The 26,143-nt window shown below is 41.7% G+C and overlaps 2 protein-coding genes and 1 non-coding gene across 3 annotated transcripts; all 3 read right to left on the bottom strand.

The window, feature by feature from the left end:
• Positions 1 to 3,477: 3,477 nt before the first annotated feature.
• Positions 3,478 to 5,266, bottom strand: LOC140549663 (testis-specific serine/threonine-protein kinase 6-like). Its single transcript, XM_072673413.1, has 3 exons — positions 4,452 to 5,266; positions 4,011 to 4,303; positions 3,478 to 3,521 (listed from the first exon to the last, which is right to left on the bottom strand). Exons 1-3 carry the CDS (start codon positions 5,264 to 5,266, stop codon positions 3,478 to 3,480), a joined length of 1,152 nt encoding a protein of 383 aa, XP_072529514.1.
• Positions 5,267 to 14,037: 8,771 nt separating this feature from the next.
• On the bottom strand, positions 14,038 to 14,180 carry LOC140550471 (U4 spliceosomal RNA). Its single transcript, XR_011979168.1, has one exon. It is a non-coding gene; the product is annotated as a U4 spliceosomal RNA (small nuclear RNA).
• A 4,842-nt stretch (positions 14,181 to 19,022) lies between these two features.
• Positions 19,023 to 20,803, bottom strand: LOC140549662 (testis-specific serine/threonine-protein kinase 6-like). Its single transcript, XM_072673412.1, has 4 exons — positions 19,989 to 20,803; positions 19,606 to 19,840; positions 19,168 to 19,287; positions 19,023 to 19,058 (listed from the first exon to the last, which is right to left on the bottom strand). The coding sequence occupies exons 1-4, from the start codon at positions 20,801 to 20,803 to the stop codon at positions 19,023 to 19,025; spliced, it is 1,206 nt and encodes a 401-aa protein (XP_072529513.1).
• Between the last annotated feature and the right edge of the window lie 5,340 nt (positions 20,804 to 26,143).

Below are 26,143 nucleotides of genomic sequence, written 5' to 3'. Positions count from 1 at the left end.
ACACACACTCCAATTCTTGCCTTATTATTTTGGATATATCTTCCCTCAGTGAGGCTAGGATATCTGACTTGATTTCTTCATCAGTCATACCTGAAGTTTCAGTTTCAGTCCAAGTGGATGAGGCCTGGTTTGAACTTGTTGAAGTACTGCGTGTCGAGGGGGCACAGGCCTCGCCGGGTAATATATTTATATTTGCAATTAATTTCTAAATTATTTACAAAAATATTATACCAACATACTATTATTGTACAAGAACATTCTAAGAAAATAGCAGCAAGAAAACACAATTAGTAAAATGTGAAGCACTTAAAAGCCATGGCATGTTGTAAACAGCAAAAGAAAAAGGCATTATGGGTATTTTTGCATTTTGAAGGCGGTGTTTCGATGGACGACAAAATCTGGACGCATTACGAAAATCTTACTACCACAAAGCAAGAAACCTTTGAGAATAAAATGTGATTGTAACTATGGGTAAAAATTTAAAAACAACTCAACAACTCAACACCAAGTTACTAGTTTCTCACCCACTGAATGAGAAAGAACGCAAAGAACCCAACTGCCAAAAAACCTGCCTTGATTAAAGAAACCAACAAAGACAAGTGTAGCCCCTTAAAAAAAAGACTGCAGAACTGTGTGTCGGACAGAGTGGTCAGCAACATTGGAGCCTCGTAGGGACCTATCCTCTCTCTCTCTCTCTTCTTCTACACTCTTTTACAGAAGTGATGAGGATGAGGATTTGGTGACGATGAAGAACTTTGTCACATGGTGTGAGCTAAACCATCTGCATCTCAATGTGACCAAAGAACTATTGGTGGACCTGAGAAGAGACAAGGCACCGATGACCCCTGTGTCCGTCAGTGGGGTCAGTGTGGACACTGTGGAGAACTACAAACAGGGCTAAGAACACTGATGGCTCCCACCCACTTTACAACACGGTGTTGAGACACTGGAGCACAGTCAGTGCAAAACTCAGTCCACCAAAATGCACCACAGAGCGCCACAGGGGGTCATTCTTACCTGTGCTCATCAAACTCTATAACTCCTCCCTCAATGTGTGACACTATGGTTCATCTGTGCAGTTCTATGATTATACTGTTCATATGTGCAATAATAATAGTAATGCAATTCATTTTAATATCTGTGAAATAACTCAGAGGTGCAGTAATTCAAAATGTTTCATATGGTCTGTTCCATATTTATTATCACAGTTATTGTCACTTTGCTTTTATTCATAAAACTATATTCATACTATAAATACCATTTAATCATATCATAATATATGTCATATCATATAATATATATTATAAACCTTATTTTTCTGTTTTTGTTTTAAACTTTATAGAGTGTTTATTCTTACACAAACCGCTGCAACTATGGCAACTGCAGTTTCACTACTAGGATTAATAAAGTATTTCTGATTCTGAAACCATATTTTCTGGCCCCCAATGCCATTGACACATGAATTCTGCAAAACCACACAGCACTTATAGGCTACAGCTGTATGGTTCACATTGTTGATATATGTGATATATATAAAATAATTTTATATTTATAATGTAAAAAATGTATATCTCCACTTTATCAGTGACAGAGTTTAAACAAAGAACATAGCTATACACATTTACACACACACACACACACACACACGAATAACCACAATACACTGAAATACATAATTAACTACATTTTTTATTTTCCGTTTTGAACATAAACAGACTAAAGTAAACTTCAAAATAATAAAGCAAAGTGCTCCATTTTCTACTTGCAAGAATGCAGCGATTCCGAGCCGCCGCCCACTTAAGGTCTTTTTGTTATGTTTCTGTTCTTGTATCTATTCAGTGACTCGGTTCTGGTTCAGTTGCGTTCATGTGTGTTTGGTTCATGTTTGGTTCATTGTGTCGGTTCAGTGTCGTGTTTCATGTTCATGTGTTTAGCGAGATGCTTTCACTCACTCCCACCTTATACCCACGACCCTCGCTCCAGCTAGGCGACCCTTTTCCACACTGCGTTGCCAGGTTTGGTCGGCCTAGCCGTTTTTGGTTCTGCGGCTGGTTCCCCCTGTTCCCTGCCCTGCTCATCTAGCTCAGCTCCTAGAGCCCCCCGGTCTCAGGTGTGCTTTGTGTTCGCCCTCTAGTTTGTCGAGTTTACGTTGTTTTCCTGTTTATTCTCGTTAGTTGCTGCTTTGTTTGCTTTAGTTTGCTCTTTGTATGATTTTCTATTGTGTTATTAAAGTACTTGCATTGCACCGATCTCTGCGAGTGTCTGGCCTGACCCACCATGACAACAATGTCGTTTCATCTTCATCAATCACTTAATTTAAATCAAATTTAAAGACCATTTGAATTTAAAAATGGTTCCTGAATCAAAGATTGTTTCTGAATTGAATCGTGACCTCAAAAATCAGAATTGAATCAAATCACCTGACACAGAGAGATTCGCACCCCTATTTCATTCTTAAGATAAGATACTATAAGATACAATCCCTCTAGCAAGTCCTGGGTCGTGAAAGGTGAGTGGGATACCACTGTGGCCTCAGACTTGAAGGTGCTGATTCTCATACCAACCGCTATACACTTAGCTACAAACTAGTCAAGTGTGCGTTGAAGGCCCCCGTAGACCATCCTGCCCCTGGCTACGCCTTGCTGTCCCGTCTATGAATATCACAAACAGGAGCAGACACATGGCACAGCCCTGACAAAGACCAACGGCAACACTCAACAAGCTTGACTTAGTGCTGAAAATATGGACACAGCTCTGACTCAGTGAGTACAAGGACTGCACAGCTCGCATCACCGACCCTTGCATCCCATGCACCTAGAGCACTTCTCACAAGATGTCTCAGAGAACATGGTCATGAGCCTTCAAGTCCACAAAACATGTAGACAGGACTGCTGAACTCCCATGTCTCCTCAACTATCCAAAAGAGAGTGAAGAGCTGGTCCAAAATTTCATGGTCAGGACAGAATCTGCATTTCTCCTCCTGAGTCTCATCTTTGCACTACCCTGGCATAAACTTTCTAGAGGGAAACCGAGGTGTGATGCTTCAAAAGTTTCCACACACTCTCTGGTTCACTTTCTTAATGAGGACCACAACCTTGGATTGCCAGTCCAGAGGCACTGTTCCTGAGGTCCATGCAACATTACAGAGGCATCTCAATCAGTTTAGACAGTGTCCCTCCTACCCCTTACATAACAAGTCAACTCCAAATGATGTGTATGTCGCTTTTTACAACCTCATGGTGCAACGCAGCTTTACAAAAATCCGGAAATAGGACAAATAAAAATAAATAAATACAACATGAACCCCAAGTGAGCAAGCCAAAGGCGACAGTGGCAAGGAAAAACTCCCTCAGAGCTGGAGGAAGAAACCTTGGGAGGAACCAAGACTCACTAGGGGGACCCATCCTCCTCTGGTCAAAACAACGTATAAATGACCAATAAATTGTGTAAAGGTAGTATGTTATCACCAGGGCCGTGCTAGATGTCTACAATGGGTGAATCATCTTCGTCTTCTTCAGGATCTGTTGGCGAGACAAAATGACACATATGAATCAACTGAAACATTTCTAGCAAATATTTAAAGTATAAAATCTGAGGCTGTGACGATCGCTCAACACTTGCCTAACATACCTTAAATTTAGGGAACCTCAGCCTCCTGGTTCCTTTCCATACTGTGGGCTGTGGGAGAACAGATGCTGTCTCCACCACTAGCCCATGGAGAGGGACATCTACAGTCACATCCTTGAGTCTCTGCTCAGAACACAAACAAGCATGAGCATCTGAAGGGGAAGCAGAATGAGGAGCACTCTGCTGGGAAATAGAGGTGGTGTCATGGACCACAGAGTTAACTCTGAATAACTTCCTCATCCTCCGTCGGAGTGACCGGGAGGCTCTGAGAATTGGTGCCTTGACATAAGCATTAGCTGCCCTTTTAATAGCAGCACAAACAGGACTACAGCTAACGCAACCATAGTGCTCCTCCACAGCCTCTACCCTTTGGCAAGTCAGACTTGCACCAGCTCCATTGCTGTCGCCTTTCTGCTCAGGCATCAGAGTCTCGCATCTGACACCATGAGATGAGAGAACGTCTACGTCTCTGCTTAAAGAAGAAGACGGAGACTCTTCCTCTGTCGACTGAGGAGTGCTGAAAAACACCAGCCCATTTTCAGAGGCAGAAGATGATATACTGTCTATGTTACTGTTCAAAGAGAAGGAAGACTGAGACTCTTCCTCTGACGTTTCAAGTGGGTTGACGTCTGGACACAGATCCTCAACGGGCACCACCACAAACCTGCCAATAACCCTGGAGACAGTACAGAAGCAATGTGTTAGTGTACTTATCGTTAGTGAACTAATACTGTATGTTACCTATTTGCAAAACAGCTCTTTACTTTGAGTGACCCATTCAAAATGTTCTTCATGTATGTATACCTGCACAGTGGTTTACTTACCGTTCCTGCCTCGGCTGCAGCCAAGGGTGCTGTGCCACCTCTGTCACAGATGGCCGAGTGGAGGGGTCGTATTGCAGCATATAAGATATGAAGGCCCGACAGGGCTCCTCCACTGTGAGCCTACGTGGGAACACCAAGGGTTCTCGCTGGACACGTAGGAGACTCTTCAAACTGTTAACTTTGAAGGGTGTGGATCCGGTGACCATGGAGTAAAAGATAATACCTAGACTCCACACGTCACTTTTTTTTGGATCATAGGGTTTTTCCAAAAGCACCTCAGGTGCACCATACTCGGGAGTGCAATAATAGGTCTTGCTTAAGTCAGGAAAGCCCCTTGAAAAACGGCCTAAACCAAAGTCGGTTAATTTGACTTGGTCGTTAGCAGTCAGCAGAACGTTTTTACATTTAAGATCACGATGGACAATGTTCTGCTGATGTAGATAGGCCACAGCGCTGAGCAGCTGTGAGAACCACATTTTTGCTTGGCCAATGGGAATGCGGCCGAGCTCCCAGATCTTCTGTTGAAGATCCATTGCGGCAGCCTCCATCACAATAAACACCTGTCCGTTTGGCATCTCAAAAATTTCATGCACCTGAACAATGTGAGGGTGCTTTACTCTTTTCAGAATGGCCAGTTCCCGGGGCAGAAGTTTAGATACAAAAAGATGTGATGCCAGCCTGCGGTGCATTATTTTGATGGCCACATGGTTGGAGTGCCTTTGAGATGTGGCCAGCTTAACCTCACCGTAACTCCCTTTACCAATGAAATCCACCACCTCGTAGCCCAAACTCCTCAGGACTTCTTTGGTTTGCATTTTCCCCTGTAGATGGAAAGAGGAAATAAAAGTCAGAAGGTTAAGAAGGTTGTAAGGACTGTTCCCTGTATATTCCAAGCAAATGTAGAACCTCTTTATGGTTCTAGATAAGATGGTTCTAGACAAAATCAGCTAAATCAGCTAAATGGTGTAAGTGTCAACGCAGGAATGAAGCATCTCCCGAACTGCTGAATCCGAACTGAGCCAGTGAGGGGGAACCTGCCTTTTTATAGGCTCTGTGATGTCATTGACATGACCTCACAATGGAGGAGGACTCGGGTCACTGAGGTCAGTCTCTTCATTGGCTGTATAGGACTGTATGGACACACAGTGCTGTGTACAGTGCTATGCCCTTTCAGTTACCTTAGCAACACATGAAGCACATTGCGGTGATGAGACTGAGCTGATTGAATACAGCCAGGTCTGATGAATGAAGACCTCACTCATACTAAAGTTTAGCATCAGATCTGTATGATCTGAGACTAGATTTAGAAACCGGGTCTGTCACCACAAAGTTTCTGTAGAAAGTCCTGTTCTACTGGTCAGTGTTTTTCTATGGAAATAATACAGCTGTGTCAGACGCCGTAAAGCAGCTGAATTTATTCAGAAGAAATGGTGTCTAGTTACTTTAGGACATGAATCACTGCAGTCAGTAAAATCAGTCACATATTTCCACATGTCTTTACTATTGTACCGAAGGCTGCACTGAGGTCGAGTAGGGCTAATAAAGATACATAGCCTCGATCAGAGGCAAGAAGGAGATCATTTGTAATCTTCACTAAGGCTGTGTCTGTGCTATAATTGGGTCTGAGTCCAGATTGAAATTTCTCATACATGTCATTTTTACTCGGGTATAAGCAGAGTTGTTGGGCCACAGCTTTTTCTAATATCTTGGATATAAATGTTAAGTTGGAGATGGGTCTGTAATTAGACAATACACTAAGATCAAGATTTGGTTTTATGGCTGCTAATGTAAGCGTTTTGGGTACATGCCTTTAATGAGTACCTTTCTATATTGACTAAGGCTGTCCTTAGTCAGAGTGGAGGTAGAGCTTTGAGGTAGAATATTTAGATGATCAGTGCTAACACCCAGGGTCAGGACTAAATCTAGGGTATGATTACAGTAATGTGTGGCTTCAGTCATGTCTTGTATCATGCAGACAGAATCTAAGATCTATGCAAACGCCTTTGTTAATGGATCGTCTGCTTTTTCAAAATGAATATTAAAGTCTCCTACTATTATAACTTTGCCAAGTCTGCAGCAAAATCACTCATTTTTTTTTTAAATTCAGAGTAGGGCCCTGGAGGCCTATAAATATGAATTAGTATAAATGCAATGTGATATATTAATGTAGAGAATCTGAAAAGAAGTGAAGGTGATACAGTGTTTTTGAATAATATCAAGTGTATGCATACTTCACCTCCTCTGCCTGATAATCTAGGGCTATGTACATGTTTATAACCTGCGGTGGTGGCTTCATTTAGTGCTAAATATTGATCAGGTCTAATCCAGGATTCAGTAAGGCAGAAAATATCTAATTTCTGATCAAATATAATTTCATTTACAACGAGGTTAATGGTCTAATATTAAGTAGACCGAGCTTTAGGTTTGAGGTGGTGCTGTTATAGTTTGAATGTGAGAATTTAACACTAATTAAATTATTAAAACGAGCTGATTTAGATATTCTATGTTTGGGTTTAATTCGGGACACAGACACAGTCTCAATGCGGTAAAACCTGGGTGACGCCTTAAAGCAGTCGGTTTAGCCAGTCTGTCTGTGGCCTGGTCCAGGCTCTGGATTGTCAGCAGCCTTTTACACGACTCTAGCGACTAACTAGCAGACTATGAGCTATGCTGCACGAAAGTAGGGCAGCACCCTCCCGTGTGGGGTGAACGCCATCCCTACCTAAAAAAACAGGCTTGTCCTCGAACTTTAACCAATTAACTTTTCAATTCAGGGGGCTTTATTGGCATGACAAATATAGCTACATTTGTATTGCCAAAGCTACAGGTTACAGGAAAGTTGTGAAATGTGAACAGATTAAACATTACTGAACAGTTTGAACTATTAACATAAAAAAAAAAAAAAAAGTGTGTGTCAGTGTGTGTTTCAGTGTTTGTGTCAGTGTGTGTTACAGTGTGTAGAAGCTGATATGGTCACTCACTGTCTCTCTGACGGTGGCAGGCAAGGGTGTACTGAGCTGTGAGTGAGCAGCACTCTCTACGCTCTCCTAGCAGATAGGGCAGTTTCTCTGGGTCGGAGAGGCTGAGGAATTTGGGGTATCTGTGGCTGATTTTGGTGTAGAATTGTTGGCGGGTCTGGGTGTATTTGGGGCATTCTGTCAGGAAGTGCAGCTCTGACTCTGTTTTGTTGAGCTGGCACTGCTGGCATGTTCTCTTCTCCTGAGGAACCCAGGATCTTTTGTGTCTGCCAGTCTCTATAGCCAGGCTGTGCTGACTGAGTCTGTACCTGGTCAGAGTGGAGTTTCTGTGCATGTTTTTACAGAATTCTGCATGCAGAGTCTCAATTGGATGTTTGTCCCATTTGTCAAATTGTTGATTGGTAAGCGGACCCCAAACTTCACTGCCATGAAGGGCAATAGGTTCCATTACTGACTCAAATATTTTTAGCCAAATTTTAATTGGAATTTCTGCACAAATTTGACGTTTTATGGTGTAGAAAGCTCTGCGTGTTTTTTCTCTCAGCTGATTCACTGCTTGATGGAAATTTCCAGAGGAACTGATTGTGATGCCTAAATAGTTATAGTTGGAGGCATGGTTGATTTCCTGTGTGCCTAATAGAAATTGAGATCGGGATCTTTTTTGAAATATCATGATCTTTGTCTTTTTGGGGTTTACTGCCAGGGCCCAGGTCTGGCAGTACTGCTCCAGCAGGTCCAGGTTCTGCTGTAGACCCTGCTCTGTGGAGGACAGCAGGACCAGGTCGTCTGCATAGAGCAGGAATTTGATCTGAGTTGTGCAGAGTGAGACCGGGAGCTGTAGACTCCTCTAGTATTTTGGCCAGTTCATTAATATAAATGTTGAATAGGGTTGGGCTTAAACAGCAGCCCTGTCTCACTCCGCACTCCTGAGCGAGAGAATCTGTTTGTTTGTTACCGATTTTAATTCCACACCTGTTTCCTGTGTACATTGATTTAATAAGATCATGTGTTTTACCCCCTACACCACTTTCTAGAAGTCTGTAAAAGAATCCTTGGTGCCAAATAGAATCAAATGCTTTTTTAAAGTCAATAAAACAGGCAAATATTCTGGTTTTATTTTTATGAACATGTTTTTTAGTCAGGGTGTGTAGGGTGTAAGTATGATCAGTGGTGCGGTGATTTGGTAAAAACCCAATTTGACTTCTATTCAAGACACTGTGCTTCATAAGGAAGTTTAAGATTCTAGAATTTAAGATGCTGCACATCAGCTTCCCCAAATTACTGTTCACACAGATGCCTCGGTAATTATTAGGGTCAAATTTATCTCCATTTTTAAAGATTGGTATTATCAGTCCATGGTTCCAGGTTTCAGGGAAGTGACCTACACTCAGAACTAAATTGAACAGTTTTAAAATGGCCTAATTAAATTTTGAACTGGTACATTGTAGCGTCTCATTCAGGAAGCCATCGGGTCCAGATGCTTTATTTGGTTTTAGTTTTTTAATTTTGTCTTTGGGCTCCTGTTTAGTAATTGAGAAGTCTAAAGGATTTTGATTGTTTTTAATTGCTATTTCTATTTTTTCTAGTTTTCTGTTTATCTTGCTTTGTTCTGAATTTGGGTCAAATTCTATTTTTTTAAACAGTGTTTGGAAGTGGTTTGTCCATGTATCTCCATTTTATATGGCTAGTTCTTCATAATCTTTCTTTTTAAGTTTATTCCAATTATTCCAGAATCTATTTGTATTTATTGAATCAAGTAGTGATAGTTGCTTGTATGTATATTGAGCTTTTTTGGTTCTGAGTGTATGTTTATAATTCTTTAGTGTTTCACAGTAAAGAAGGCGTATGTGTGCATTGTTTGGATTTCTGTGTTTCTGATTTGATAAATTTCGAAGTTCTTTTCTCATGTTTTGGCACTCCTGATCAAACCAATTGTCTTCTTTTTTGAGTTTGGGTTTTGATCTGTTTCTATTTTTTAATTGTGCTTTTTTAGCTGTTTTGTCAAAAATCATACTCATATTTCTTACTGCCAGATTGATTCCTTCTTTACTGGGAACATATGTGGTGTCCAGAAAGGAGTCTAAAAGTGTCTGAATTTCTTGGTTTGCAGCTGCTTTCTGGAACTCTTCTGTGCTGTTTTGGGCCCATCTGTATGGTCTGTATGGATGTTGTACAGCTTACTGGGCTGTGTGTGTGCACTGCTGTTATTTTCTGCCCTTTTAATGAACACAGTGATTTGGCTGTGATCAGACAAAGGGGTTAGTGTTTTTACAGTGAATGCGCTAAGAGAGAAAGGGTCTAAATCTGTTATGATGTAATCTACTGTACAATTCCCAAGAGGTGAGCAAAATGTATACCTTCCTAAAGTGTCCCCTCGTAACCTACCGTTGACGATGTACAGACCCAGGCTTTGACAGAGCTGCAGGAGGTCTTTACCACTTTTGTTGACCGTGCAATCTTGATTGTTTCTATGGGCATAAGAAGGGTTATTAGTAATGGATGGCATATTATTGTTAATGTATTTGTCATTTTTTATATTAATATAATCAGGCTGTGTTCCAGTTCTAGCATTGAAGTCCCCACAAATCAGCACATTTCGCTGCGCCTGGAAATGGCATATTTCCTTTCCTAGCTCTGGGAACATCTCTTCAGAGCAGTAAGGGGACTCTGTTGGAGGAATATATATGGCAAAGAGAAACAGATCTTTTTTCATAGATAATAATGCCTTTTTTATTTTAAGCCAAATGTAAAATTTTCCAATTTTCAATGTGTCTAAAAAACTGTGTAGGTTTTCTTTGTACCATATGATTATTCCTCCCGAGTCTCTGCCCCGACGCACTGAGTTCAGTTTTTGGGAAGGGATGATGATCTCTCTGTGGCCTTGGGGACAGTGAGTGGTCGTATCAGTCCTACACCAAGTCTCCTGCAGTATTAGAAGATCAGTGTTTTTGATATTGTTTTGAAAGTCTTCATCTAGATTTTTAAACCCAAATGTTGATGATTTTAAACCTTGAATGTTCTATGCTAATTGAGAGTGAAGCCATGTTAATAGTAAATCTCCTTTTCTGATTAAAATGAGATAAATAAAGAAATCTATTAATACTGAATATATTGGGGAAAATAAATAAATGCATTCAAAAACAAAACAAGAAGTCCACTACAAGTTCATTTTATAATGAAAAAGATTGAAGTAGTGACTGTAAGTGTGCTGCATATATGAGCTATGGGAGTTTTGCACAGATGTACTGTAGCAACTGTTTGATGTTACCCATCTGTGTAGAGCTCTGTGGAGTACGAAGGACCTCTGCATAGCTGCGTTGCTGCTGTAGGGCCCTGTCCTGAGTGAGGGGGGCTGCTCGGGGTGCATGTTCAGGGTGGGGCCGGTGCACTGGTCTGGTTGGAGGGGGGCGTTGTGCTGGTCCGTTGCTGGTAATACATGAGCTGGTCTGGTTGGAGGGGGGCGTTGTGCTGGTCTGGACGGTGTGACCCGGTAGGCTGGTCCAGTTGGCGGGGTGTGAGGAGAATTATGCTGTCCAGGTAGGTGTCGGGCTCTCAGGAGGTGTTTGTGGATGGTAGGGCTGATGGCTGCGTGCCTGAAGCTGTGTTGTGGTCTTGGGAACCATTCCTCCGTGTTCCTGTGTTGAGTGGGAATGTCTGCCAAGTGTAGTATTTTTAAGTGTCCTGGCAAATTCTCTGACCATGTGTTTGCTTATGTGCACATGGTCGTAGAGATGGTGGGGGGTGATGTTAGAGTGGTGGGCCAGGTGCACATTAGGCATGAGGGCACATCCTCTAGAGATGTCTGTGTTGATCTTGTGGATGGTGGCTGGGTGGAAGTCTTTGCAGGGCAGGAGGGTGGAGATAATGATTTTGGTGTTAGGAAAGGACTCAGCAGCTCTCTCTGCTACTCTGCACATCAGTCTTCCTACCCTATCCTGCTCTGTTCTGAGGTCATTGGTGCCAGTGTGGATAATGATAGATTTAGCAGTGTTAAGTTTGGAATCAGAGAGAATTCTGTGGGCATCTTTTATTTTTGGGCACCATATTTTTGCTGTTTTCTGACCTGGGAAGAGTAAATCCTCCTGCAGGAATTTTGCGTTTGAATCAATCAGAATGGCAATGTCTGTGTCTTTCTCCACGGTGGCTGGTCTGCTGCTCTGCTGCTCAGCTGCTCCCTCAGACGAGGGCTTGTGGTGGTCTTGCTGTGTAGCAGGGAGATTTTAAATCTGTCTGGATTGTGAGGGGCTGGCAGTGAGTGGAGTGTTCAGCTCCTCAGTGTGTGTCTGGATCTGTGTGTTTAGGTTCTTTATGGTGGTGTCTTTCTGGTGCAGCTCTTCCTTGAGGCTCCAAATTTCTGTTTTCAGTTCCTGTTTAATTTGTTCCAGTTCTTTGTGTGTGTTGTCTCGAACCCTTGCCAGTTCATTGTTTAGTGCTGACTGAGCGAGGGCTGTGATCTACAGTAATGTTGTGGGGGCTCTGTTTCCCCTTCAGCAGGTGTTTGTTCAAGTGTGGGGGTTGGGCTGGGGACTGTGCTGGGGGCTTCAGCTCTTTCTTGGTTGGCCAGGTTTGTGAGACTGGGAAAAGCCATTTCAAATTCCAGCAGAGCGTCTTCACTCCCCTGCACCATCACTGTGCCGTTTTGGTACAGCTTCACTGTTAGGAGCCTGTTCTCTGCATCTTTTTCTGCATCCTCAAAGATGTATAACTGGCGGCCCTTGCAGATGCCTCTCTTTGTGGTGTGTGTGAAATATCTGCACAGAGCCGAATGCCATGCTGGACTGTGCTCAGTGTAGAAGAGCAGGTTGGTGGTGGTGTTTCTCCCTCTGATGGAGCTGCAGTCTTTAAACAGGGTCTCAGGGTTCTCTCTCTGCTGCCTCTGTTTATGCTGCTGTCTGCTGCTCTCTGATCCAGCGTCTGTGGGAAAGTCAAACATGTGGGAAGGCGGAGCTGCTGCTGCTGAGGCCATTCTCATTGGTTGTAGCAGTTTTTGTAGCAGCTGACCAATCAGAGGAGGCTCGCAGTAACTGCCAGATTAGCTGCTTTAGCAAACTTAGCGGGGTTAGCGCTATCTGAGCACGTTCTCCTCTTCTGTAGCTAGAGTTTCATACCTGAGTTCAGACCTTAGTTTAGGGTGATGGTCTCCGGTCTGTGACTCTGTCGCTCTGTGGGAGCGGGTCTCTTACCCCAGTGTGAGGCGCAGGTGTGGGGGCTGTCTGGTCTCTGCTCCTGGTTTAGTCGGGTGTGGTTGGTCTCAGCGGTGGGTGTAGCAGGTCTACAGCTCCCTGTTCAGTTTTCCTCTGGATTCTTTCTGGAGCTGATTCTGCTTCTGCTGAATCTGCTTCCACTGCTAACGGCTAACGGCTACGCTGCTTGCTGCTCTGCTAGCTGCTCTCCTTCTGATTCTTATTTTTGCTTGTTTTTCTGTCTAATTATATCCAAATAAATTTTTTTTAAACTGAAATGACGTTTTTTTGATATTATAATTATAATCAGTTTGATTTCTGTGATTAATCTCATTTTAAAAATGAAGAAAGGTAGAAATTTTAAGAGCTCATACTAAACACGACTCTCTCTCTCTCTCTCTCTCTCTCTCGCTCTCTAAGCAGTTATCTATGAAGCCCACATGATTTTCCGAACACCACTTGAACATCCAGTGATTTAGCGCTGTGAGTCAGCTGTAAGACTCAGAGCCGCGCCTCATTGGGATAAGGCCAGAGCAAATGACCACATCAGACATTGTCTGGACCAGTTTAACCCCCTCTTTAATGTTATCCTTACTTACTTCTGACTGCCGCAGATGAATATCGTTGCCCCTACATGAATAACTACCCTCGAATATCTCCTGTTAGCTACCTGCTTAAGGTGGGCGCTAATGTCCGGCGCTCTGGCTCCTGGTAAACAGCTAACGGTTCTGCTGGAGCCTCTAAAGGACGAGCTATCTTCACGTGTCAGATAACAGAGTCTCCTCTGAGCAGAGTACGCTGAACAGGCTCCTCAGCGGGTGTTTCACTGAGGGGTAAACCTGTTTGGTGTTCTGGTGGGCTAGCTTTGGTCTTAGCGCTAGCATTAGCCTTAGCTTAGCTAACTCCGGAGTGGAGGGGGGTGCTAGCTCTCCCTAAAGCATCCGGGGCTGCTGTCAGTGACTCTGGCTCTCTATCCTTTAGTAAAGCCGTGATGCTCACCTCTAACTGCTCCACTTTAACCACCAAAGAGTGAACTAGCTCACATTCAGTAAAAACACGATCATTATCACTAGCGGTGGAAAAAGGCTCTAGACTAAACATGCCACACTTCATACAGTCAAAAAGCAGCAGCAGCCATAAAAAGCAGGGACTTCCCGCTTGCAGTTGATTTGGGCACTGAAATAAAGCTGGTTGTAGGGGTAAACTGCTACTGGGCTTTTTGTTTAGTTTGTTGATATACCTGTGGGAATAGACTGTAAACACAATGGAAAAGCAGTTAGTAAGCATATGACGCAGTAAATGACTAAACAGATATAAAAATAAGTGCTAGAAAGTGGAAAAAAGCTGAACGTAAACTTAATACCCACACAATCTAAAACCAAACTGACTACAACAAAAAGCACTGAAAAAAACATTCAAGCTTATTCTTAACTAACACTAACAAAAAAATGGCCATAGTTGACTATATTTCAAATCATCCTGGTCGGATAGTGGGTAAAGTTTTCAACAAGCAATGATCACACCTCAGATTAAACTCACAAGCTATGATACTGCCTCTGCAAAATAATACAGACCTTCTCAGAACTATATATGTACATCGACTTTACTGAAGATTTCAAGAGTCGTAACCAGTTTATCACAATTACTTTCTGAATTACTTTCCGAATTGCGTTATACCAACATACTACTATTGTACAAGAACATTTTAAGAAAATTGCAGCAAGAAAACACAGTTAGTAAAATATGAAGCACTTAAAAGCCGTGGCATGTTGTAAACAGCACAAAGAAAAAAGGGAAAAAAAGGTAAATAAAAATAACTAATATTTTTTGTGAAATTATTATTTTTATTGTTTCATTCAGCAATAGTGTTAAAATCTTTGTGGTTTTTTTGTAAAATATAGTTGGCAAAGGTGAGGAAACTAATGTTTTAATAGTCTGTACGTTCATGTAATGGTTAAAGGAAGTCTATCATTGAAAAAAGGAGAAAAAAGAAGCTCCAGAGTTTGGTTGAAATGAACAGGGTGAACATGTGCTCAGTGCACTACAACGTTATGTGGATCTGTCAGTTTTCCTGTATCTTCTTTCTAATTGGATAGTTTAGCAGGATCACACGCTTTCAGTGTATTCAATTGGTTCCTGAGAGAGAGGGGCGGGGCTCCAGGGAGAGAGGGCTGAAAAACAGCAGAAGTACAGCAGGACAATAGTTTTGCTCTGAGGATTCTGGAGTAAAATACACTGTTATTACTTACAAGAAGTGTCTGTTAGATCTTTTAATGCCGTTTACTAACAGATTTAGCAGAGTATGTTTGAGTAACCATCCTAACTTTCAGTCTGATAGTTAGTGAGCTCAGAGTGCAGAGCAGCCGTGCTAGCCTGGGTCTCAGTTTGGTTGGAGAAGCCAGATGAGCTTGGGGTGCAGGTTCACTGTCAGCTACCAGTAAGGGACTGTCGCTGTACTGTGGATGACCTGTTGTAGTCGGAGTGGCTAGAACTGAGAGTTTGACTTTCTCCTGGAGAGAGTGGGATACACAACCCCATAGCACAGTTAGCAGGAGCTGAGGCTAGAGAGAGAGACAGAGAATGGAAGAGTGGGCAGGGGATGAGAAGGAGCCAGAAACGACTCAAGCCTCACATTTGATGAAGCTATTTTAGCGCTACCCTTTTATTTTCTTTTATTTTGCTCCACACGGGGCGAAGCGGCCAGTGCTGTTTACTGGTTCAAGGCCCCAACGTTCACAAGCATCCTAACAGGCCTGCAGCGTGGGTGGGGGAAAAGACTAAAAAGATGGGGGTACCTGCTATGAGTTGTTCATCTCACAAGTGTTGCTCACAGAGCTGATTTCTGGTTGAAGTGAGTGTAGTCCAAATATCAGTGAATTCAGCTCTGGTTATTTGCATGAGTTTAAACTGTGCAGGTGTTCAGGAGTGTTTCTTACTTCAGAATCAGGACTTCTAGCTCTAATACTCATTCTTGAGATTCCTCACCAGCTTTAAATGAGTTATACAGGCTACCTAGCATAAGGCTTTGATTTAGGGTTGAATGTGTTTTCCTTTTGGAAGGAACATACTATTATTGTAGAAGAACATTTTAAGAAAGAAGCAGCAAGAAAACACAATTAGTCAAATTCTAGTAAAGCCATGGCATGTAGTTTTAGGAGAGTACCTCGGACCAAGATCCTTAAAACGTCTTGGGGTACTTGTGAATCAACCCAGACACTCTACTCCCCGTCTAACAACACAACTCTCACCTCCCTCTGGAGGCACTTTGTCTGGAGTGACCCTATAACACACACACACACACACACATATAGTGAAGCAAACAGACTCATGTAACTGATGTTTGTCCTCAAGTGTTTCACGTCACATTGTTCTTTTTGGTGTAATTTCTAGCTCGTGTCTGTTTGATCAAATGAAGACGTCTGTTCTTTTGTCGAGAAAAGAAAAGTTTCCTTTCCTTTCAGTAATAAGAGACCATATATTCATTACCCAATCTCAGTGAATAATACAAAAGAACATAGCAAGTAAACGTAAGCTCTGTGTGAAGTTGAGAATCTATCATTGCATGTTCAAATGTATTTAGGTGAGTCATTTGAGAACGTAAGTTAGTTAATGCCTCACATTCGAAATTAGCATATTAAGGCTTCTCCACGAGACTCTGGATTAGCTTACTCTCTTACTCATGTTTGTGTTCTCTGTTCTCCCAGATGGTGTCCATCCCAGGGGCCTGTGCCAAAGCCTTATGCTAGGCCTGTGCCACACAGCTTTGCGGAGTACTGCACTATGTCCCGTGGATGTGGAAAACGTACTGCATTGTTCCTGTCCAGAAGATGCCGCGACCCAGTGACATTAGGAGTACAGGCCAGTGGCACTGACGTCACACATCATGAAGACCATGGAGAAGCTAGTCCTGGATGAGCTCCGGCACAGTCCTGTCTGGGAGTTGAGGATGCTATAATCCAGCCAGCACTGTAAGGATCATGTTTTTTTATTTCTCCAGTGCATTTAACACCATTTGGCCTAATGCTCTGGGCGGTCTGTTCCATATTTATTATCACAGTTATTGTCACTTTGCCATTTATTCATAAAACTATATTCATACTCTAAATACCATTTAATCTTATAATTTATAAACCTTTTTTCTATTTTTGTTTTAAACTTTATAGAGTGTTTATTCTTACACAAACCGCTGCAACTATAGCAACTGCAGTTTCACTACTAGGATTAATAAAGTATTTCTGATTCTGATTCTGAAACCATATTTTCTGGCCCCCAATTCCATTGACACATGAATTCTGCAAAACCACACAGCACTTTTACATAGCCATATCATATAGGCTACAGCTGTATGGTTAGGTTCACGGTGTTGATATATGTGATATATATAAAATAATTTTGTATTTATAATGCAAAAAATGTATATATCCACTTTATCAGTGACAGAAGAACAAAGAACATATTCTTGCTATATACACACACACACACACACACACATGAATAACCACAATACACTGAAATACATAATTAACTACATTTTTTATTTTCCGTTTTGAACATAAACAGACTAAAGTAAACTTCAAAATATGAAAGCAAAATGCTCCATTTTCTACTAGCAAGAATGCGGCGATTCCGAGCCGCTGCCCACTTAAGGACTTTTTGTTATGTTTCTGTTCTTGTATCTATTCAGTGACTCGGTTCTGGTTCAGTTGCGTTCATGTGTGTTTGGTTCATTGTGTCGGTTCAGTGTCGTGTTTCATGTTCATGTGTTTAGCGAGATGCTTTCACTCACTGCCACCTTATACCCACGACCCTCGCTCCAGCTAGGCGACCCTTTTCCACACTGCGTTGCCAGGTTTGGTTGGCCTAGCCGTTTTTGGTTCTGCGGCTGGTTCCCTCTGTTCCCTGCCCTGCTCATCTAGCTCAGCTCCCAGAGTCCCCCGGTCTCAGGTGTGCTTTGTGTTCGCCCTCTAGTTTGTCGAGTTTACGTTGTTTTCCTGTTTATTCCCGTTAGTTGCTGCTTTGTTTGCTTTGGTTTGCTCTTTGTATGATTTTCTATTGTGTTATTAAAGGACTTGCATTGCACCCATCTCTGCGAGTGTTCATCCCCCTGTGTCTGGCCTGACCCACCATGACAACAATGTCGTTTCATCTTCATCAGTCACTTAATTTAAATCAAATTTAAAGACCATTTGAATTGAAAAATGGTTCCTGAATCAAAGATTGTTTCTGAATTGAATCGTGACCTCAAAAATCAGAATTGAATCAAATCACCTGACACAGAGAGATTCGCACCCCTATTTCATTCTTAAGATAAGATACTATAAGATACAATCCCTCTAGCAAGTCCTGGGTCGTGAAAGGTGAGTGGGATACCACTGTGGCCTCAGACTTGAAGGTGCTGATTCTCATACCAACCACTATACACTTAGCTACAAACTAGTCAAGTGTGCGTTGGAGGCCCCCCAGACCATCCTGCCCCTGGCTACGCCTTGCTATCCCGTCTATAAATATCACAAACAGGAGCAGACACATGGCACAGCCCTGACAAAGACCAACGGCAACACTTAACAAGCTTGACTTAGTGCTGAAAATATGGACACAGCTCTGACTCAGTGAGTACAAGGACTGCACAGCTCGCATCACCGACCCTTGCATCCCATGCACCTAGAGCACTTCTCACAAGATGTCTCAGAGAACATGGTCATAAGCCTTCAAGTCCACAAAACATGTAGACAGAACTGCTGAACTCCCATGCCTCCTCAACTATCCAAAAGAGAGTGAAGAGCTGGTCCAACATTTCATGGTCAGGACAGAATCTGCATTTCTCCTTCTGAGTCTCGTCTTTGCACTACCCTGGCATAAACTTTCTAGAGGGAAACCGAGGTGTGATGATTCAAACGTTTCCACACACTCTCTGGTTCGCTTTCCTAATGAGGACCACAACCTTGGATTGCCAGTCCAGAGGCACTGTTCCCGAGGTCCATGCAACATTACAGAGGCATCTCAATCCCTAATGTCTAGAGAAAGTGTTCTATCAGCCACCCAACAATATCCTCAGCTGAGTGCAGAGCTATACTGCCCTTAATGGACACAGTTTAGACAGTGTCCCTCCTACCCCTCACATAACAAGTCCAAATGATGTGTATGACGCTTTTTACAACCTGATGGTGCAACGCAGCTTTACAGAAATCGGGAAACAGGACAAATAAAAATAAATAAATACAACATGAACCCCAAGTGAGCAAGCCAAAGGCGACAGTGGCAAGGAAAAACTCCCTCAGAGCTGGAGGAAGAAACCTTGGGAGGAACCAAGACTCACTAGGGGGACTCATCCTCCTCTGGTCAGAACAACGTATAAATGACCAATAAATTGTGTAACGGTAGTATGTCATCACCAGGGCCGTAATAGATGTCTACAATGGGTGAATAATCTCTGTCTTCTTCAGGATCTGTTGGCGAGACAAAATGATACATATGAATCAACTGAAACATTTCTAGCAAATATTTAAAGTATAAAATCTGAGGCTGTGACGATCGCTCAACATTTGCCTAACATACCTTAAATTTTGGGAACCTCAGCCTCCTGGTTCCTTTCTGTACTGTGGGCTGTGGGAGAACAGGTGCTGTCTCCACCACTAGCCCATGGAGAGGGACATCTACAGTCACATCCTTGAGTCTCTGCTCAGAACACAGACAAGCAGGAGCTTCTGAAGGGGAAGCAGAATGAGGAGCACTCTGCTGGGAAATAGAGGTGGTGTCATGGACCACAGAGTTAACTCTGAATAACTTCCTCATCCTCCGTCGGAGTGACCGGGAGGCTCTGAGAATTGGTGCCTTGACATAAGCATTAGCTGCCCTTTTAATAGCAGCACAAACAGGACTACAGCTAACGCAACCATAGTGCTCCTCCACAGCCTCTACCCTTTGGCAAGTTAGACTTGCACCAGCTCCACTGCTGTTGTCTTTCTGCTCAGGCATCAGAGTTTCGCATCTGACACCATGAGATGAGAGAACGTCTACGTCTCTGCTTAAAGAAGAAGACGGAGACTCTTCCTCTGTCGACTGATGAGTGCTGAAAAACACCAGCCCATTTTCAGAGGCAGAAGAGGATATACTGTCTATGTTACTGTTCAAAGAGAAGGAAGACTGAGACTCTTCCTCTGACGTTTCAAGTGGGTTGACGTCTGGACACAGATCCTCAACGGGCACCACCACAAACCTGCCAATAACCCTGGAGACAGTACAGAAGCAATGTGTTAGTGTACTTATCGTTAGTGAACTAATACTGTATGTTACCTATTTGCAAAACAGCTCTTTACTTTGAGTGACCCATTCAAAATGTTCTTCATGTATGTATACCTGCACAGTGGTTTACTTACCGTTCCTGCCTCGGCTGCAGCCAAGGGTGCTGTGCCACCTCTGTCACAGACGGCCGAGTGGAGGGGTCGTACTGCAGCATATAAGATATGAAGGCCCGACAGGGCTCCTCCACTGTGATCCTACGTGGGAACACCAAGGGTTCTCGCTGGACACGTAGGAGACTCTTCAAACTGTTAACTTTGAAGGGTGTGGATCCGGTGACCATGGAGTAAAAGATAATACCTAGACTCCACACGTCACTTTTTTTTGGATCATAGGGTTTTTCCAAAAGCACCTCAGGTGCACCATACTCGGGAGTGCAATAATAGGTCTTGCTTAAGTCAGGAAAGCCCCTTGAAAAACGGCCTAAACCAAAGTCGGTTAATTTGACTTGGTCGTTAGCAGTCAGCAGAACGTTTTTACATTTAAGATCACGATGGACAATGTTCTGCTGATGTAGATAGGCCACTGCACTGAGCAGCTGTGAGAACCACATTTTTGCTTGGCCAATGGGAATGCGGCCGAGCTCCCAGATCTTCTGTTGAAGATCCATTGCGGCAGCCTCCATCACAATAAACACCTGTCCGTTTGGCATCTCAAAGATTTCATGCACCTGAACAATGTGAGGGTGCTTTACTCTTTTCAGAATGGCCAGTTCCCGGGGCAGAAGTTTAGAGACAAAAATATGTGATGCCAGCCTGCGGTGCATTATTTTGATAGCCACATGGTTGGAGTGCCTTTGAGATGTGGCCAGCTTAACCTCACCGTAACTCCCTTTACCAATGAAATCCACCACCTCGTAGCCCAAACTCCTCAGGACTTCTTTGGTTTGCATTTTCCCTTGTAGATGGAAAGAGGAAATAAAAGTCAGAAGGTTAAGAAGGTTGTAAGGACTGTTCCCTGTATATCCCAAGCAAATGTAGAACCTCTTTATGGTTCTAGATAAGATGGTTCTAGGCAAAATCAGCTAAATCAGCTAAATGGCGTCAGTGTGAACGCAGGAATCAAGCGTCTCCCGAGCTGCTGAATCCGAACTGAGCCAATGAGGGGGAACCTGCCTTTTTATAGGCTCTGTGATGTCATCGACATGACCTCACAATGGAGGAGGACTCGGGTCACTGAGGTCAGTCTCTTCATTGGCTGTATAGGACTGTATGGACACACAGTGCTGTGTACAGTGCTATGCCCCTTCAGTTACCTTAGCAACACATGAAGCACATTGCAGTGATGAGACTGAGCTGACTGAATACAGCCAGGTCTGATGAATGAAGGCCTCACTCATACTAAAGTTTAGTGTCAGATCTGTTTGATCTGAGACTAGATTTAGAAACCGGGTCTGTCACCACAAAGTTTCTGTAGAAAGTCCTGTTCTATTGGTCAGTGTTTTTCTATGTAAATAATACAGCTGTGTCAGATGCCGTAAAGCAGCTGAAATTAATCAGAAGAAAGGGTGTCTAGTTACTTTAGGACATGAATCACTACAGTCAGTAAAATCAGTCACATACTTCCACATCTTTACTTTGGTATTTTCACAATTTCACATTAATTTCTCTATTTTTTTGTTTGTTTTAGTGTATTTATTTCTTTCGCCACATTTTGGCATTTATCTGTTTCCATATGTCTACACTTATTTATTAATGTATTTCCATATTTGTACTCATGTATGGGTTCATGTGTGTGTTCTTTGTGCTCTTTCTTAGTCATATTTGTGCTCTTTGTGTTCTCCGTGCTCAACAAAAGGAAAAAGTATGGTTATTTTTGCAATGTCAAGGCGGTGTTGTGATTGACAAGAACATCCAAACACATCACGAGAATCTTAACATAACAAAGGAAAGGACCCTTGAGAAAAATCTCATTATATCTATAGGCAAAAACATTAAAAAAATGAATAAAAGCAGTCTTAAAACAACCCACCAAACAGAATGCCCACACAATCTAAAACCAAACTGCTATAATACTGCCTTGATTGCAGCACAAATAGCCTGAAGAAACCAAAGATACAAACTCCATTTTCAACCAGCAACTTTCAGTATTTTTAACCAGCAATGATCACACCTCATATTAAATTTACACTCTACAATATTGCCAAAAATACAGAAGTTATATCTACTTAGAACTCTATATATGTACACCTACTTTACAGAGGATTTCAAGAATGGTAACCAGGTTATTTCAATTACTTTCTGAATTACTTTCCGAATTGCGTTATACCAACATACATTTTAAGACAATTGCAGCAAGAAAACACAGTTAGTAAAATATGAAGCACTTAAAAGCCATGGCATGTCGTAGAAAGCAAAAGGGAAAAGCATTGTGGGTATTTTTGCATTGTGAAGTCGCTGTTCCGATTGACAAAAAAATCCAAAAGCATTACCGGAATCTTAACACAACAAAGCACGGGACCCTTGAGAAAAATGTGTTTGTTACTATGGGCCAAAAATTAAAAATCAATAAAACCAGCCAAATCACCACCAAGTTACTATTTTCTCACCCACTGGATGAGACAGAACGCAAAGCTCAAAAGCTGAACCTAAACATAATACCCACACAAGCTAAAAACTAATTGCCAAGAAACTGCCTTGACTGTGAGAAAAAAGAGAGACGAAACCAAAAGACTCAAGTCTCATTACAGAACAACAAAAATTGCCATGGCTGATTATATTTCCAAGTCAAAAAAACAAAAGCAAATTGTAGAATTGTACAAAATTTTAAGAAAATAACAGCAATAAAACACAATTAGTAAAATATGAAGCACAAGAAAGGCATGGGATGTTGCAAACAGCAAAAGGAAAAAGCATTATGGGTATTTTTGCATTGTGAAGGTGGCGTTACAAATGATAACAAAATCCGGACACATTACGTGAATCTTAACACAACAAAGCAAGGGTCCCTTGAGGAAAAAATGTGTTTGTAACTATGGGCAAAAATTAAAAAAAACAATAAAAACAGTCTTAAAACAACTCACCACCAAGTTAATAGTCTCTTACCCACTTGATGAGATGAAACACAAAGCTGAACCTACTGCCAAACAAATTGTCTTGACTGCAACAGATAATACTGAAACAAAATTCAAGCTTATTCTTAAAACAATCTTTTAATTCTGTATAAAAAGAAAACAATGCCATGGTTGATTATATTTCAAATCAGCATGGTGGGGTATTGGGTAGATCTTTTTACCAGTAATGAACACACACAGAATTAAACTCAACAGCTTTGATAATGCTTTTACAAAAAAAACAAAAAAAAAAACAAAACAACGCTGACCCTTTTCAGAAGTATATATGTACACCTACTTTACTTCAGATTTCAACAATGGTAACCAGTTTATCACACTTACTTTCTGAATTATGAACTGCGTTATACAAACATACTATTATTGTACTAGAACATTCAAAGCAAATACATGCAAGAAAACACAATTATCCAAATATGAAGCACTTAAATGCCATGGCATGTTTTAAACAGCAAAAGGAAAAGGCATTATGGGTATTTTTGCATTGTGAAGGCGGCAAAGCAAGGAAGCCTTAAAACAAATCACCACCAAGTTACTAGTTTCTCACCCACTGCATGAGACAGAACGCAAAGCTCAAAAGCTGAATCTAAACAGAAAGCCCACACAACCTAAAACCAAACTGCCAAAAAATCTGTGATAAAAATACAGAAGATTTTTTTAAAGTCATAAGACAGAATGTTTCCATACATAGCATTTTTTCCTTCTTCCAGTTTGCATTAGGAAATAAAAAAAGTGAGTTAAATAAAGAGTATAAGAGGTATCATAATGTCTATTACCCCATGTAACTCTAATTTGGGGGTTCAAAAATAGTCAATCCTGGAATAGGATGCAGTTGTACATGAATAGTGTGTAAAGTCTCTGTGTCTTGTGAATTTACTTCTCAACACATCAACAAGACCCAGTTCAAAAGATTGATGTCTAAGCATCTTACTCATTTTAGGGAGGGGGGCTTTCGATTCGGGTTGTCTGTCCATGTGCTGTGACAAGACACAGTTAAGACCCCCCGCCAACTATTCAAACATTCCCCCTTCTCATTCTGCCCTCTAATCATCATTCTTTTCTTTAAGGGTTTCAACTTGGCTTTTAAGGCAAGTTTCAGCAGTCAGTAATCACTTCGTCAGACCATGTCAACAGACCTCCCGCCACATCAACTCACTTTGTAGAGCATTAAAATTGTCAGTAAACACACACTCCAATTCTTGCCTTATTATTTTGGATATATCTTCCCTCAGTGAGGCTAGGATATCTGACTTGATTTCTTCATCAGTCATACCTGAAGTTTCAGTTTCAGTCCAAGTGGATGAGGCCTGGTTTGAACTTGTTGAAGTACTGCGTGTCGAGGGGGCACAGGCCTCGCCGGGTAATATATTTATATTTGCAATTAATTTAATAAAACATTCTAAGAAAATAGCAGCAAGAAAACACAATTAGTAAAATGTGAAGCACTTAAAAGCCATGGCATGTTGTAAACAGCAAAAGAAAAAGGCATTATGGGTATTTTTGCATTTTGAAGGCGGTGTTTCGATGGACGACAAAATCTGGACGCATTACGAAAATCTTACTACCACAAAGCAAGAAACCTTTGAGAATAAAATATGATTGTAACTATGGATAAAAATTTAAAAACAACTCAACAACTCAACACCAAGTTACTAGTTTCTCACCCACTGAATGAGAAAGAACGCAAAGAACCCAACTGCCAAAAAACCTGCCTTGATTAAAGAAACCAACAAAGACAAGTGTAGCCCCTTAAAAAAAAGACTGCAGAACTGTGTGTCGGACAGAGTGGTCAGCAACATTGGAGCCTCGTAGGGACCTATCCTCTCTCTCTCTCTCTTCTTCTACACTCTTTTACAGAAGTGATGAGGATGAGGATTTGGTGACGATGAAGAACTTTGTCACATGGTGTGAGCTAAACCATCTGCATCTCAATGTGACCAAAGAACTATTGGTGGACCTGAGAAGAGACAAGGCACCGATGACCCCTGTGTCCGTCAGTGGGGTCAGTGTGGACACTGTGGAGAACTACAAACAGGGCTAAGAACACTGATGGCTCCCACCCACTTTACAACACGGTGTTGAGACACTGGAGCACAGTCAGTGCAAAACTCAGTCCACCAAAATGCACCACAGAGCGCCACAGGGGGTCATTCTTACCTGTGCTCATCAAACTCTATAACTCCTCCCTCAATGTGTGACACTATGGATCATCTGTGCAGTTCTCTAATTATACTGTTCATATGTGCAATAATAATAGTAATGCAATTCATTTTAATATCTGTGAAATAACTCAGAGGTGCAGTAATTCAAAATGTTTCATATGGTCTGTTCCATATTTATTATCACAGTTATTGTCACTTTGCTTTTATTCATAAAACTATATTCATACTATAAATACCATTTAATCATATCATAATATATGTCATATCATATAATATATATTATAAACCTTATTTTTCTGTTTTTGTTTTAAACTTTATAGAGTGTTTATTCTTACACAAACCGCTGCAACTATGGCAACTGCAGTTTCACTACTAGGATTAATAAAGTATTTCTGATTCTGAAACCATATTTTCTGGCCCCCAATGCCATTGACACATGAATTCTGCAAAACCACACAGCACTTATAGGCTACAGCTGTATGGTTCACATTGTTGATATATGTGATATATATAAAATAATTTTATATTTATAATGCAAAAAATGTATATCTCCACTTTATCAGTGACAGAGTTTAAACAAAGAACATAGCTATACACATTTACACACACACACACGAATAACCACAATACACTGAAATACATAATTAACTACATTTTTTATTTTCCGTTTTGAACATAAACAGACTAAAGTAAACTTCAAAATAAGAAAGTAAAATGCTCCATTTTCTACTTGCAAGAATGCAGCGATTCCGAGCCGCCGCCCACTTAAGGACTTTTTGTTATGTTTCTGTTCTTGTATCTATTCAGTGACTCGGTTCTGGTTCAGTTGCGTTCATGTGTGTTTGGTTCATGTTTGGTTTATTGTGTCGGTTCAGTGTCGTGTTTCATGTTCATGTGTTTAGCGAGATGCTTTCGCTCACTCCCACCTTATACCCACGACCCTCGCTCCAGCTAGGCGACCCTTTTCCACACTGCGTTGCCAGGTTTGGTCGGCCTAGCC

This window comes from Salminus brasiliensis, chromosome 2 (assembly GCF_030463535.1).
Source record: "Salminus brasiliensis chromosome 2, fSalBra1.hap2, whole genome shotgun sequence".
Classification (NCBI taxonomy): Eukaryota; Metazoa; Chordata; class Actinopteri; order Characiformes; family Bryconidae; genus Salminus; species Salminus brasiliensis.
Note: the sequence above shows the minus strand (reverse complement) of the source record. Positions and strands in the feature narration are given on the sequence as shown.

What these genes read in the sequence shown, in the direction of transcription:
- LOC140549662 (XM_072673412.1), bottom strand. Translation starts at nt 20,803, where the DNA reads ATGCAAACCAAAGAAGTCCTGAGGAGTTTGGGCTACGAGGTGGTGGAT. An exon ending in CTGCAGCCGAGGCAGGAACG is followed by an intron (nt 19,841 to 19,988) that starts GTAAGTAAACCA and finishes TACTGTCTCCAG; the next exon opens with GGTTATTGGCAGGTTTGTGG. An exon ending in TGAGGTTCCCAAAATTTAAG is followed by an intron (nt 19,059 to 19,167) that starts GTATGTTAGGCA and finishes TCTCGCCAACAG; the next exon opens with ATCCTGAAGAAGACAGAGAT.
- LOC140549663 (XM_072673413.1), bottom strand. Translation starts at nt 5,266, where the DNA reads ATGCAAACCAAAGAAGTCCTGAGGAGTTTGGGCTACGAGGTGGTGGAT. An exon ending in CTGCAGCCGAGGCAGGAACG is followed by an intron (nt 4,304 to 4,451) that starts GTAAGTAAACCA and finishes TACTGTCTCCAG; the next exon opens with GGTTATTGGCAGGTTTGTGG. An exon ending in CAGCAATGGAGCTGGTGCAA is followed by an intron (nt 3,522 to 4,010) that starts GTCTGACTTGCC and finishes TCTCGCCAACAG; the next exon opens with ATCCTGAAGAAGACGAAGAT.